This window comes from Chaetodon trifascialis, chromosome 6 (genome assembly GCF_039877785.1).
Source record: "Chaetodon trifascialis isolate fChaTrf1 chromosome 6, fChaTrf1.hap1, whole genome shotgun sequence".
In the NCBI taxonomy this organism is placed as follows: Eukaryota; Metazoa; Chordata; class Actinopteri; order Chaetodontiformes; family Chaetodontidae; genus Chaetodon; species Chaetodon trifascialis.
Genome location: NC_092061.1, coordinates 10233545 through 10249617, shown reverse-complemented (window position 1 = coordinate 10249617; position 16073 = coordinate 10233545). Strand labels below are relative to the sequence as shown.

At 42.1% G+C, this 16073-nt stretch overlaps 1 protein-coding gene across 1 annotated transcript in view; it reads left to right on the top strand.

Moving 5' to 3' along the window:
* The window catches only part of pdlim5a (PDZ and LIM domain 5a), a 58349-nt gene extending 44167 nt beyond the window's left edge, over positions 1 to 14182 (top strand). The window contains exons 8-13 of the mRNA XM_070965403.1: positions 6227 to 6309; positions 9121 to 9322; positions 10757 to 10937; positions 12854 to 12974; positions 13116 to 13231; positions 13855 to 14182. Of these exons, the coding sequence (XP_070821504.1) occupies positions 6227 to 6309; positions 9121 to 9322; positions 10757 to 10937; positions 12854 to 12974; positions 13116 to 13231; positions 13855 to 13944 (793 nt within the window). The 3' untranslated portion in view covers positions 13945 to 14182. The remainder of the gene's footprint in view (positions 1 to 6226; positions 6310 to 9120; positions 9323 to 10756; positions 10938 to 12853; positions 12975 to 13115; positions 13232 to 13854) is intronic.
* Positions 14183 to 16073: the final 1891 nt, after the last annotated feature.

Below are 16073 nucleotides of genomic sequence, written 5' to 3'. Positions count from 1 at the left end.
AGTTCCTGTCAAGTCCTCTGGACTTCCTGCCCAGAGCAGCTCCCTGCCCCCCTCCTCTCACCCCCAGTGCCCCCAAACAGCCCACACGACACACACACACTGAGCACCGTAGTCCAGGGCAGGCCAGGTAAACAGAATGTGCCAGTGTGTGTGTGTGTGTGTGTGTGTGTGTGTGTGTGTGTGTGTGTGTGTGTGTGTGTGTGTGTGCGTGCATGCGTGTGTGTGTGTGCATCATTCTGAGAGCATCCTTTAGCTCTCTCTTCTTTTTGTAATGTCTTATAATGATATCCCTTCCATCTACGCCTCCTCTCCTCACTGCACCATCACCTTGTCAGAACAACTTATCAGACCAGTCCTCCTGAGAAGGCAGTGTCTCAGTCCTTATTGGATGCCCTGCTCATCACTCCAATCGCTCAAGCTCCACCACTGCGCTTAAGGAAGAAGAAGAAGCGCCGTAGCGTCAGTGAGCTGCACCTGCCCAAGAACAAGAGGTAGACAGGGCAGACCTGGACAAAGCTATGTCTGACTGTAAAAGTGACAATGGTCTTGACTGCCTTAGAATTGCTGTTCTATTATAGGTTGAAAAGGAAGAATCATAGATTTAACTTACTGTACAAAACAGTTTTGTCCAGGTCTGAGTCCAGGAATCATCTGATCCACAAATAATTTGGTATAACATGTGGAGACTCATTCACTGTGTATATATCATGTGATGCATGCAGCTCATCAACTAATGGCTTGACAGCACAAGCAAACTAGCAAGCCTACAAGGAAGGCAAGTTTTAACTAACACTAATTTTTTGAAGAAAACTCAAGCATACCTATTTTTAACACAGCCACCCTCAAGTCCACTGAACATGCCAGTCATGCCAGTTAAAAGCCCGTGTTTGGTCAGACCATACCAGCACCAAAAGGCACGGTCCATATGTCTCCGAGGAGACAACTCACACCAACTATGACATTCTGTGGCCACTGTGAAAGAACTTGGCAGCACCTCACAGAGATCAGTCATTGCCTAGTGGACACAACTGTACACTCCTAAACCTTGAAGTATGAAAAGTGTGTGTGTGACAGAGAGAGTTTGAGTGGGTGTCTGTTTGGATGGATATCTTTGTCATTGTGTGTGCTTGCGTGTGTGTGTGAATGCACACGCATGGATGGTATAGTGTGGTTGGATTGAATCACAGTGCTGAATTATAGACCATCTGTTGTGTGGTGCAGAGAGCTGCTGGACAGCAGTCAGCTATGTTAATGGACCATTTGTTAAATGTTCAAATGAAACCAACGCATTTATGAGATGCATAATACAAGTTCTCATTGGAGCTACAGTACACAAGGGGTTACTTTACATATGCTAACAGTTGGGGGACTGAAATTTGCCCTTTTTTTTCTTATAATCGCTTAATACCAGAGAACAAGAAGTCTCATAATGAGGTGGCATACAGTGCTGAAAATAGATAAGATAAACACAGGGACAACAACAGAGATGCACAGCAAGGCCACTCACAGGGGAGCGAAACATATGTGTGAATGTCAAGGTCGCACTGTAGCAATATAGAGAGAACAAAGAAGAGAAAGACAGATAAAAAGGAAATAAACGTATTCCTCTCTCTCTCCTTCCTTCCTTCTGTCCCTCTTTAATTATCCCTTTGGTTAACGAGGTTCAAATATGGCCCAGTACATCCAGATGGTCAGCACTCTACCCGGCTAGTATCGAATCAAAACAGTGGGGCCTCCATTAATCAACCAATCGCAGTCTTGCAGAATACAATTAAGTTACCATGTAATTGACCTGATTGGTGGAGAATATTAATGAACTGTGCTGTAATTGTCTCTAATGAATGACGGACTGGAGAGCATCTTATTTCCTGCTCTACTTGTCACCTGTTGTTAGCCAATTACCATAGCTAATGTGAATGAATGTTGTTAGCTTGTTCGCCCAGCTAATGTGAATAGATGGCCCTATAGCCTTTAATCCGACACAGCATAATATCTTAATAGCATGATGAGGATGAGGTCTTTCCTGTTCTTTACAAGAGCAGCCTGTTTGATAAGTCAACACCAGGTGATGCTCTTGTTTCCCTTAGAGTGTAGAGAAATGGTAATTAAGCCAAATGGTTACTTATTTGGCTGCACGGTGGCGCAGCAGGTAGTGTGCGTGCCTCACAGCAAGAAGGTCGCCGGTTTGATTCCCGGGTCAGGCCTTTCTGTGTGAAGTTTGCATGTTGTTCCCGTGCATGCGTGGGTTCTCTCCGGGTACTCCGGCTTCCTCCCACAGACCAAAAACATGCTCATCAGGTTAATTGGTGACTGTAAAATTGCCCCTAGGTGTGAGTGTGAGTGTGAATGGTGTGTGTATGTGCCCTGTGATCAACTGGCGACCGGTCCAGGGTGTACCCCGCCTCCCGCCCGTTGACAGCCGAGATAGGCTCCGGCCCCCCCGCGACCCCGAAAGGGATAAGCGGCATAGAAAATGGATGGATGGATGGTTACTTATTTGAGGGCTGCTTTCCTATCTTTATGGGGTCATAACCTGATTAAAGATACTAGAAATCGAGAGTTTCAGTTCTGTTTATTTTTCTGACTTTTCTTTAATTTTTTCTTATTGCTTCCAAATATTGGACACCTTGACATCTTCAGGCCAGGACTCTAAAATCTGAAAACAAACAATGTGTGGGGCATCCTGGGGACATCCTGACCATGTAATCACAATGTCCACAGTTAGTCTGAAGAGGGACCTTCGGTGCATGTGATCCCTCCTTTCCTTGTATTTCCTGCCTAATGTCCACTTTTAATATAGCCTCCAAAAATTGTTCATTGGTTCACAACTAATGTCCACAGTAGAGCCATGAGGAATTGAAAGCACTGATTTGCTTGTGGGGCCACGAGCTAAAAACTCTGAGAACCACTCAGCTGTTGCATTTAACTGTTCAGAATACAGAGGAGGATAAAAACAAAGGATTCACAAAGAGAGCTGGAGAGTCAGCAGTGACTTTGAAGTTAATCCCACCTGATTAATTATAAGAATCAGATTTTTGGGTATGCTTACATTTATAAACAGTTCTAATTATAGCAGAATTGGAGCAAATTAAAGTACAAATAATACGTTACAGACCTACAAGCAGGAGTGGACTTGTTGGTTTATGCAAAATTGCTTGCAAAGTTAAAATCGGGTCAAAATAAAATTTCATTCGGTACAGTTTTATGTGTAGATGTAAGAAGTTAGAGTGCACCGTATCCACCGGCTCCTCTGACAGACACATGAGGTCCAAAATGAAAAGCAGATAATGAGAATGAAGAGAAATGTTCTGCAGTCAGTCTCTTTCCTATAGAGAGTACTTATATCAGGACTGAAGCTGGAGTCAGTGCTAACACAACAGTCCACCGGGGGCTTTTATCACAATCCTTGTCCTGGCGCTGTAGCTTGTGTGGTTATTGTTTAAGGGTGTGTATATTAATCAGATGCCCTCTCTAACCATTTAATTTCAGAGTGTTTTTTTGTTTGTTTGTTTGTTTGACAGTAACACGTACTAAATGTTACTTGTAAATGCCATCAGCCGTCTAATCGACTATCTGTCACTTTGTGTTTGTGTATTCCTTTCGAAGCCTTATTTCTGTGATATTTTCTTCTCACACCAAAGGGTGTCTTGGCATCAGTCTGCCACAGAGGAAGGAGACCCTCTCTTCTCCTCTCCCGTCAATGCTGTCTATGTCTTTAGGTAAATCTGACATCTCTCCTTTCCTTTCTTTATGACTTGTACATTTGAGTTTTACATTTGTCCATTCAGAACGTTTGGATCAGTGATTTTAGAGGATAGTCCTGCTGGTAAACCAAGTGGATGTAGAGACCATTTGATGTTATGGATGTCCCAAGTGTTCAAATGAAGTGTGTGCACCAGGACAAACATCACAGCAGGGGCTCACTGTGCATCTCCTGAGGTGAACCAGCACACCCACAAATCCAGCATTCCTCCTCTCAGTGTCTATCTGCCTGTCAGCTCACCTCTCATAGACTCTGACTCTATCTCTGTCACTTCTTCTCATGCACTCTTTCTTTCTCACTCACATAAAACATGAAGGCACAACTCTTTGTAACTATGACTGCAGTTGCCATAACACTTGTCTCCCATGAGTCCCCTAACGGCCAGGCACAAGGGGAAGACAGCAGTGATCCAACTGTTGGCATTGGCTGCAACTATGCATTATGGGTGTAATACGTCTGGGGAGAGATTGTTGGCCCACCCAAGCTCCTCAGCTGGCGCTGATGAACACACACACACACACACACACACACACACACACACACACACACACACACACACACACACACACACACACACACACACACACACACACACACAGTCATGTTTCCATCATTTTTGGGGACATTAGACTTACATTCATTTCTTTCTGCTTGCCTTACCCCAACCCTTACCTGAACCTTAAACCGAGCCCTCATGAGGAAGGCAAGTCCCCATAATGTGACTGTATAAACATTTATGTCCCAACAACATGAGTGATACATGTCCACACGCACACACGCACGCACGCACGCACGCACGCACGCACGCACGCACGCACGCACGCACACACACAACTTTACTCATAGAAAGGCCCGTGGAGAGCAGTGGAGGGTTTGAGGCCCTGGGGCCACATATGATTGAAGAGCTGAGACATTTTGCTCCCTGGCACCACAGTCATCTCTCAGCAAGACGGAATAACAAAAATTGAGTTTCATAGCCCGTCTCGGTGTTCTTTAAACACAAGAACACAACAAATAGTCAGAATTTTGCATCACAAGGGAGTATTTTGCTCATGTTTTGTCCTGCAAGAGAACATTTTGACCGGAGAGATAATGTGTGAGAATATATTGTCCTCAGAAAAAAAGAGTTCTCTTTGTACTCAAAACAATGCCGCGGATATTTCATGTTTGCATTTCCTTAGAGACAAAATGTGCCACAGCACCGTTCACCGACTATGAAATGAACACCTTTGATAGCACAATACTAGGCTCAATTTATCCATTTTGTCCAGGGAGCTGAGAAATACCCCCAGTCCAGTGAGGTCATTTTCTCTATTTCGTCATTTGAATTAGTGTTCTGGCATCTTTGATGTGATCACCACTAAATTTCACTGCAGAGTCTCTTAAAATTGCTCAGCCTTTGACCCAAATGTGATATTTAGTTTTACTTCTCGGGGCCCATGAAAATGGACTGCCAATGTTGCCGTAGGGACACATTCAGTTTGTCTCTTCACGACCTCAATGAAGCATACAAATACATACGTTGTGCACTTAGAGGAGACGTCTGAAATATCAGGAGAGGAGGCAACAACATTTACTATTATACAGTTGTACATATAGTTGTTGTGGCCCATGATGTGGTCAAACCCTATACTCTACCATGAGAACTGTCTGTCTCCCCTCCATTATTAGTCCTGCTAATCTGGCATCTGTCTGCAGTACATCTGGAATGGGCACTTCTACTCATTACGCCATGCTATATTTCACTCCACTGGAGTCAATTACTCTCTGTTAAGTCATTTGAACTGATATTCTGGCATTGGTTTTGAATGGGTGTGCCGTATTATTAGTCCTGTGCAAACCTACTCGCCTCCTATCCATCATCAGGCCTCTGGCCTGGTCTCTGTTCGGCTGAGGAAGTGGCACACGGGCAACATTTTTGTGCGTGTACTGTAGTCACAACTAGAAAGTGCACCGTGGAGTTAAGTACGGCACTGATTTGGCTGTAGCTGCATGCTGTGTTTTGGTTGGTACCATATTTGTCTCTGCTCTGTCAGCAGGTAGGTGGTCTGGAATCTGTCTCACTGTATTTTGACAGGAACTTGTTGTGAAAAAAAAAAAAAAAAGGAAAAATTAGACTGTGCTCGCATTTTTTTCCTGTCGTTCTACTTCTCTTTTTTCTAGTGGCTTTGAGTACAGTGTTTTCTCAAATATATTTTGCTGGGGATGACATCTTTCTAAATAACAAGGAAAGCAACACACATACTATACAGTGCATGCATAATCAGAAGCAGGTACATTCTGCTGCTGTGTGATCCATCACTCTGAATGAGTGGGATGTAAACACTATACTTTGCAATTTAAGCAGTACAAATTCAGTTTCTTTAACATTTAATAAGCAGGAACAATGGCTTGTGGTGTGTTTTAGTTGAATGCATTTCATTAAAAAATGTTAATTGATTTACATTTTGTCTCTCTGCACAGTGAAGAGGGAGAGGAGCCAGAACTCAACAGCCATGAGTCTGCAGTTGTCAAGACTATGATCAAAGGACCCGCTGCAACCCAGGGTAAACACTGTGGGAGTCCTGCCCACTTGTGATAGCAACATATCTTAAATTGTTTTTCATTTACTTTTTCACACAATAACAATGAACACTGGTTGCTGTTACTTTTCCACCCTGTATAAAATTTGATTTATGGACCTGGGACCAAGCCACAATTGGCATGTCTCCTATTAACTGACTGAAATAACATTTCCAACTCTGTGCACACATATTGAAGAATACAGTATATATACATAATAAATGGGTTTCAGTGACTGAAATACATTTTTAAAGGTTATTGTTTGGCATTGTATACCTTTATAATAATAACAGGTAGAGGCAGGCAGGAAATGGGGAGAGAGAGAGGGTTCAATATGCAACAAAGGTCGCCAACTGGAATCAAACCAGCAACTGTTGTGACCATGTGGCATGGACTGTAATCATTCGGCTACCAAGGCGCTCCTCAAAATGCATTTTTGTTCATCGAGCCAATCGCTGCATAAAATCTGTGGAATACTACATTACTGCCTCAAACTGCTGCCAAATCCAACAAAAGGATATCTGTTTGCCCGTGTGTGAGCTGATTTTACTGTAGGCAGGTTGTGGGATTTTTTTCATTGAATTAACAAGCGGAGTAATCAGACTAAGGTGCCTCAACTGTTTTCTTAGCATAAGTCACGGCAAGCACATGCATACCCAAAATGTGCCCTGAAAAGATTCCTAAAAATAAACTCTCACTTAGGAAGTGAACTAAATAAAGAATGTATTGATTGATTACTGCATTCCTACAGTTCCTTCGGTTAAAGTGTTATTTTTCTCATAAAAAAAAACCCATTTGGTTCCAAATCCTGCCATATTGTAAAAATGATCTACTGCTGTTGGGCTGGATATTGTTGCTGCCGGTTAGCGAGGGGAAAGAGGCTTATTTTCCATAGTTGAAGCGTGACATACGTTGTGAAATAGGTCATTGCAGACTTTCTTTTTCTTTTCTCGTCTTTTTCCTCTGTGGAAGTCCCATTAAGCAGGCGAGAGGGCCCTGCTCTGCCTGTGGTGTCTTGCTCAGTCACACGTGAGGCAGTTCTACTCTTTTTAGAAAGATAATATTTACTGATGGGACCTGTCAGGAGTTGTGAATAAACTTTTAAGGTAAGCCGCAGAGCTGCAGTGTAATGCCTGCACTCCATCTGCACTCAACATACAGATTCTGTGCATTTTATCATACATCTTGAAAACAGTACATATATGTAAATGCATTTCTGCCTATTTGTCTGTTCATTTGTGAATATTTATGTAGAAAATAACTAGCCTGTGCTTAAACTATGCTTCAACTCTTACCCCATCCGCTCTATGAGCACAAATCCTCTCCTCTCCCCCACTTCTCTCCCCGATATAACTGCCACTCAGCAAAAATCATAAATGTAGTCACTTACCTGGGGACCCAGGCTCATGAAAATATACTACCAACCGTATATAGCACTGCAGCAGCAGTAAGCCACTGACCCAGTTTGTATCCTGAGCTGCAGTTAAGGAACACAGACCTTCAGCCACTGCCTTATAGAAAATACACACACACACACGCACACACACACACACACACACACACACACACACACACACACACACACACACACACACACACACACACACACACACACACACACACACACACACTAATGCTGTTACCTGCGTCTTTCACTTTCCTGCTCCCCCTCATTCCTGAAGCAACTTCACCTTCAATATAGTTTATGAAGTGCATGCTGGCGTGATAAATGGCAGCTTCACTAACAGGTTGAAATGTCAAAGTGTGTAAAATCATTTGACCCAAAACTGTCTTTTCTTTATATTTAACAAATGACTTCCACTTTTTGTGCAGGACATTTAGTTTTAAGCAGTCATGCAGTGAGGAAACATTCATATCTTTGGCATCTTAAAACTGGGTTTTAGCTTCCATTAAGGACTGAAACCAAACTTCAGCTTGAATTGTATGTAATCAGTACTTTTATAGGATCAATGTATCAAATGACAATGTGAAAACAATGTGACAATGTGAAAAGGGCCTCTCATAGAGAACCTACAGATGATTAATACCTGAATCTCCTGTAGTCGACTCTTAGAGCTCATTGTTTAGGTCTTTGGCCCCCAAACTCTAGTGTTTCGGTTCACTCTCACTGCACTCATATCGCTATTTTGGGCTGCAGGAGACAGTTACTGTTAGTGAAAAACATCTAAAAACCCACTGTACACTGCCTGCTCAGGTGCTTAGACAAAGTTAGCAACTACCTCTTGAACACAGCGGAGAATTTAGTTATCACACACACCAACATGCACACACATCTCCGTCCACCGTGTGGAGAACAAAGGCCAAGCTACATGTTTAGCCAGGTGTCTGAGTTTTAGTTGTGGGAATTTCTTAGGGTGTATGAGTGTGTGTGTGTCTGCGTAAATGTATGTGTGTTTGGTCATGTGTATGCATGCACATATGCCATAGGAATGTGTCGAAGGTGAAGTGAAGTAAAAGATTCTGTCCAGATTGATGTGGTGAATCCATGGTTGTGACAGCAGCAGTCAGCCAGCTGCATGCGCCGCCATGACACCTGCTGGGTGTACATAAGAAGAGGGCAAAGGTCAAATAACTTACACACCTGGAAAGAAAATACAGAAGCACACACACACACGCACACACACACACACACACACACACACACACACACACACACACACACACACACATTCTATGTGATGCCAAAAGTGCTCTTTTGTTTTTCCGTCTGTTTCTGTTTTTCTCTATGTTTCTTAATCAATACAGCCTTTTCATTTCTCTTCCATCTCCTGCAGGCCACGGCCCACTGACTGGTTTGATCACCCCATCTTTTGGTATGAAGGGGAATGGAAGTGCCAGTGTCCCAAGGGGTCCTGTCCCAGCCCGACCTTTACCTCAGCCCCACCCTAAAGATGAGGACACCCTGGTCCAGATGGCAGAACACATCCCTGCTGGGACCCGTACGCCCATGTGTGGCCACTGCAACATGGTCATCAGGTGGGGGACAAATACTGTAGCTAATAAGGTCATTTATCAAATTAATAGTGGCATCATTCTGGGTAGCTTTCTGCAGTATGGGGAAATTATGAGTGAAAAATCTCCTTCCTCTGTCAATCAGAAGGAGAGAGGTGCTTGTGACTATTTTTAGTTAGAATTGTGAAAGAAAACAGGGGACATGCAGGTGTTTACTTCTATCATGTGTTGTTTATATCCTGCGTGTACATGGATAGAAAAAGGCAATCTCTTCAACCTAGCTGCACAGACATCCATTTACGCTCCAGCACATTAACATGGGAGAGGAAAATATGTCTACTTCTCAATTATTCAGTGTCCCAGTAAAGCACTTAAAATAATTGACTTGAAATCATCTCGAGTAAATAATCTGTGTATGAAACTGTAGAACTGCAGAGATCTGACTGGAGTGCGGATAAGGGTAGGGGGAATTAAGTTGCACCTGCAGTTGATCAAACTGTGGCGTGACGTTGCACTAGCACAGAGACACACTTACACACACCCACACACACACGTGATGGGCTGATATCAGCTCTGGATTATCCTGTTGCTCAGTTATTGAGAATGGAGAATATGATTTGCCTCACACCGAGCATTTTGATGGAGCCTTCACTGACCCGTGTGTCTGTGCACAGATACACACTGAACTGTATAATGCTTGTAAAAGTTGAGATAAGTGACAACATGTTTGTGCTCTAGTTTAAATTCAGGGTTTGTCTTTTGTTTACCCCTTTTGTGTAAATCCATCCATAACTGCATACATGAGCACACCACTATGCACTCTCTTCCTCTTCCTCTCTCCTGCCTTCCTCTCTTCTTGTCCAGCAGCTGACTGACCTAACCCAAGCGTTATCTCCCAACTTGTGTCACCTTACATTGCATGTCACTAAGGATAAGGTAGCTCACATGCTAATGGCTGCCAAGCATGGGCCACTATCAGAATAGGCTCAGATAAGCACAGCTATTGTGTGGAGTAAATTAGTCTCTGTTGTTTTCCCACTTTAACTAATCATCAGAGTGGACAGTGCCAAGCTGCTGTCTGAGTGGAAGCAGAGGATGATGGTCACAGTAGACCTTTAGTGGCACACTGAAAGGTGCTATCTTGTTTCTTTAGTGATGAAATGCTGCAAAGATGAATCGATTAGCTGAAATGTAAGTTGTATGAAACCACCACACACGCGCATTGTACATATACTTGATTTATTATTAGACATAATTATCAAAACATTCTCACCATTATCAATTTACTGTTTCTAAATATATCATATCAGAATGATCAAATTAAGTGACTGAAGTGAGGAAGAAAGGAGAAGCACGAAAAACTAATTTCTGACTTACAAACACAGAGATATTTTGTAGCTTCAGGTAAAGCTAATTTCCACTCATTCTTTTGTCTCTGCTTGTCTTTTTCTTTTTCAGAGGGCCATTTCTGGTAGCCATGGGGAAGTCGTGGCATAAGGAGGAATTTAACTGTGCCCACTGCCGCACATCCCTGGCAGATACCGGCTTTGTGGAAGAACAAGGATCCGTCTACTGTGAACACTGCTACGAAGAGTTCTTCGCTCCAACTTGCAGCCGCTGCCAGGCCAAGATACTGGGGGTGAGTCGAGTGTGTGTGTGTGTGTGTGTGTGTGTGTGTGTGTGTGTGTGTGTGTGTGTGTGTGTGTGTGTGTGTGTGTGTGTGTGTGTGTGTGAGTGTGAGTCTGCAACAGAATGTGCTGTAATTAACAGCCAACATTCATTAACTGCAATGCAAAACATCATGAAGGTGACAGCTAAACTCGCATTACAGTGCAGCACTAGCCTTGGGCAAATCACAACAAGAAAAGCAATAAAACCATAACATGTTCAGGTAAATGAATTCATGAATAGAAAAAAGCCTTGATATCAGCCTGTTTGTCTGAGGAGTTTGAGTTAGTACCATTCCTTTGCTCTACAGCTGGCCTTGACATTGTGTGTAGCTGTTGCTTGCAAACTCCACCACCTGCTGTTTCGGGACCAAAAGCAATCGCCCTCCTCTGTCTTCCATTCACTATAAACCTGTCAGACACACCAACATCTGACTTTTGTTTTACAGTTTTTATGTTCTTCTGTTTTTCCCCCTTTTTCTATAATATGTCACTCAGTTTTGTGCTTGGGAAACAGTTGCCACATTGCCTACATGTAAGTCTCTATGAAAGAGTGGCTTCCAGGAACTAGACTGACCCTGTGTCAGTGTAATTGTTAGTCTTCACTGCTCTGTACTTTTCCACTTTGGGTTGAGGGGTTTGAAGTGGGCATTTGGATCCATGAAGGGGTTTGATAGCCAACACTGCATGAATACATGCAGCAGCTCCCAAATGTGAGATATTCTACTTTAAACGTCAAAGCTACAGAAAAGCTGCTGTAGATGATTTCAATTAAAACATCCTGCTTCTCAATGAGAGTTAACGTAGAGGTCAACCCAACATTTAAGTTTATCCTTCAACTGATGTATGTGTGTACACAAGGTTTCATTACAATGGGGTCTGTTTCTCTTCATACCTGCTTCTGTACCTCCCTTCTTGCCTCAGACTCCCCTAACCTGGAAATTATCTCTCAACATGCACCGCTTTTACAGTGTAGTACTATGTTTTTTTGCTTTTAGAATCTAACAGCTGCCAAGCCTGGATAAATATCGGAGTAAACTCAGATTATCTGAATTCTCAAACAAAAGAATAAAGGGTCACTTTTAAAACAATTGCTGCATTTCAGCCACACAGCGCTTCCAGCCCTAAACATGCAGGATAAATGCAAAGAGGGCCAATACAGGAAAGCTAAAGGCTGAGAGAGTTTCTGCAGTGACCTCAACTGAAACTTAGGAATGCAGTATGTATTCGGATGTTAGGAGAATTAGGCTTAGAGGCCTCGAGGCTGCAGGTGTAGCATGAACCCGGAGTGTCAAAAAGCTGAGATGTTTGCTCTCAGAACAGCTTTGACATTCATCCCTCACGTGTTCTAACCTCTTTAGCCTCAATCCCTTTCAACCCTCCATTTCTCACACATCTTCAACCAGCTTACTGCTTCTTATTAACCTGTTTTCTCACTACTTCTCCTCTAATCCTTCGTTTTTACTCCGGCCCACCAACCTTCCATTGATTCCCTGTCCTGTCTCGTTCTCACAGTTAAAGGGTGGGAACGAAAGCATTTTGTCTATTTTAAGCTGAGTCATGTGGCACCACAAGAAAAAAAAGGTAATATTTAAATGTGACATGAGAAAAAGAAGGACTGTAGGAAAGGCTGTGCATTTCTAATGCAAGTGAAACAGACACATTTATCCATTCAAATGGGGACTTATAGTAGAAATTGATGATTTCTGTTGATAAATTACAGCAGTGTTACAAATAATTACCCAATAAGCAAGGTAACATAGTAGCATCCCTCTAAAAGTCACTGTATCCACGTTCCAGCCATTGTGACCGACACACACAGAGACCAGTGTTCCTAATAAACTATACAATGCCTCCAGCTAACCACACTGTTTGCACTTTCCCCTAGGAGGTGATTAATGCCCTCAAACAGACGTGGCATGTCTACTGCTTTCAGTGCGCTCGCTGCCAGCAGCCAATCAGAAACAACACCTTCCACCTGGAGGATGGAGAACCGTACTGCGAACAAGGTGAGTGATGGTGGCTCCGAACAATGCACTGACTGGACAAGCTGCTGATGAATGATGTCTCAGCTCTCTGTTACTGACTAGCTGACTTTTACTTATGTGCTACAACAGTAATGTATCTAATGTTGCTTTGTCTGCCAAAAGACTTCTACAGTTTGTTTGGGACTGGCTGCCATGGCTGTGAGTTCCCCATTGAGGCTGGAGATAAGTTCCTGGACGCCCTTGGTTACACCTGGCATGACACCTGCTTTGTCTGTGCGGTAAGTGAGGACTTTCCAGTATTCACAGTACAATCACTTGACTCCTTTCCATCTGACCTGCATGCCTTTGAACTGTGAAGGCGAAACTGGGGTTCTATATGAAAGAGAAACTAGCATGCAAACCAGAGGAAGGAGTTAAACTGGGTCAGTGCTGATGTGCCGTCACGATAGTCTGTTTCCAGCAACGTATTTTATGCACATTTTGAAGAATGGTGATAGAAATAGCTGATGGAAACTGCAAGATTTGGGGGAAAAAATAATATAGATAAAATAAATATCCTGAATTTTGCAGAAAACTTGTTCATGTTTTTACCGAATACTTTTCTGTTCTGTAGTGAACTTTTAACTTACATGACTAATCAACTGTTTCTGCTCCGGGAGAAGAATACCAGCTGACACAGAAGAATAATTCCAACTCGCCCAATAGAAAAAAAGACCTCTCCATTTTTTCTCATTGATGGCTGAGGCGACTGGTTTTGTTTCTTCTTTTTCATCTTCATTTTATTGAGTTTTACCTTCAGGCAGCTTTATAATTGATCAGTGAGGAGTTTGAAAGTATTTCTGAAAACGTTACTTATGCAACCTTTTTGTCATCCTGTGTATCTTTGGCATTTTTCCTTCAGGTATGCTGCACCTCTCTGGAAGGCCAGACCTTCTTCTCCAAGAAAGACAAACCTCTTTGCAAGAAACATGCTCACACACTGAAGATATGAATTTTGGACTCTCCTCACAGTTTTCTAGCCATATATTGTGTCTTGGTTGGTGGTGTGGGAAAGCCTCTTCATAGCAGTTAGGTCATACAACAATAAGACTCAAGCAATACAAGCGTAGCAGTGGCTCGTGCAGGTCAGGATAAGGGAAATACACTCTTGTTCCAGACCTGCTGTAAAACATATTCAACTTTTGTCATAATATTTCTACCATAAGCAGCAAAATAGCTTGCAGTAAAGGATCACTATTGTCAGTTTTTACCTGTTTTTTTCCAAAAAATACTCAGAAGCAGATCTATTTCAGCTGATTTTCATCTGAAGTTGACTTGCTAAGGCATCCAAAAGTAGAACAGTGCCAAATGGTGCAGCCTATGCCTACAACGACTACAAAACACCTTCATCAGCTTTTTAATAATAGATTTTGTGATCCTAGTCTTTATTCCTTAATACAGAGTTTAATCTTGAGTTTCTCAGAAGTGTGACAGTGAGATCGTCACATTTCCTATTGTAAGTCAGTGTACCTGAACCTGTAAAATCACACAACAGTTGTAATTAGACCATACCAGAAATATATATTCATACACATACTATATGATTACAGGCAGGAGCATATTAGCCAGTTATTTTATAAGCAGGTGTTTTTGTTAGTGTTCATGTTTGTGTAGCTGTAATCAAATTTAACAACCTGATCAGCAGCTATTAAGACAAGTTCAAGAGAATATTAGCCATTCAATTTCCTGTGTCAAACTTTGTTGTATTTGGTTGTTCCTTGCTGTACAAATATGGCACAACCATATTTGAAGGATGAGAATCTGCATCAAAACATTTGTAGCACTAGTTGTTTTAATACATATGAGCTGGATGTCTGCAGTGGTGGTGAAAGCTGTTGCCTTTGAACTATTTGAACTTTTTCTGTATGTTTTACATGAATTCTGTGTATTTTATATTACATTCGTCTTGTGAAACTGGTACCATTGAAAACATTGTTATCAGTTTCCAAATAAAAGGTCACATTTAGTATTATGAATTTGGAACAGTGAGGCACTAGTGATCGTGAATTTATGGAGGACAGAATTCACCCTAAACATAACTTAAATAAAAAAAAACAAAAATAAATGTATATTTATGTCATGGGAGGATCCAGTGATGGGGCCACAGGGGCACTGGCCCCAGCTGAAATCTGATTGGCCCCTGAAGTGCCCCTGTCCTGTCACTCGTCATTGAACTTCTTGTGGCTATAGTGATGCTACATTTATGTCACATAATTATGGAAAACATTCCCATGTTTACAACTTGGATGCAAGTTGGATGTTAATGAAAATTGTATTTATGGGCGCGTAATTGTATTTCCAATGTGACTTGAGCGCGACATGAGACTGCACTGACAGCTGAAGGAAACAGCGGCGCACGGCGTGTCTTCCTCCACAGAAGCTTCAGGGTAAGTTATGTTTCCCCACATTAGTTTGCATTGAAAGCATGTTTACTTGCTGCTGTCACAGTATTCAGGTTTGTGGAACATTAGGCAGCAGCAAGCTACTACATCACCAGTTAGTCTAAAAACAAAACCCGCCCACGGGCCGCTCGAACAAATTGTTCATTATTTTTCTTCCCGTCTGTTGACACAAATGCTACGTTCATGTTTATACTTATATTATACATCGTTAGAAAGCTAAAAATGGATTGATGCAAACCATTTCAAAATACAATCATAACAGAAGGCCAACAGCAACACAATTTTTAAAATTGAAGCAACGTTGAGGGAACTCAACATCTTACATCTCTCAGTGATCCACAGATCGATAACACTCCAACAAAAACAGTCAGGTGGCATCGACAAATGTCCAAATGATCTACTGCAGTAGAAATATTTGGTCCAAAACATGATAATAACCCACAGAAAGATGTTTTCCCCTTTAAAATTAGCAAGTAATGTGGTCATCTTCCGCTTGTACTTGGACAAGGCCATTGTGTTTATCTATTTGCAAAAATATTTAAAAAATAATAATAATATTCAGACGAGAAAAAAAAAACAATCTTCTACTTCAGTGTGTTCAGACTTTGAGTGTTACCTTTCAAAAGAGCCTTGGATGGGTGTTTTAGGCTATTTTTTACTTGACTGGTTAGGGCTGACA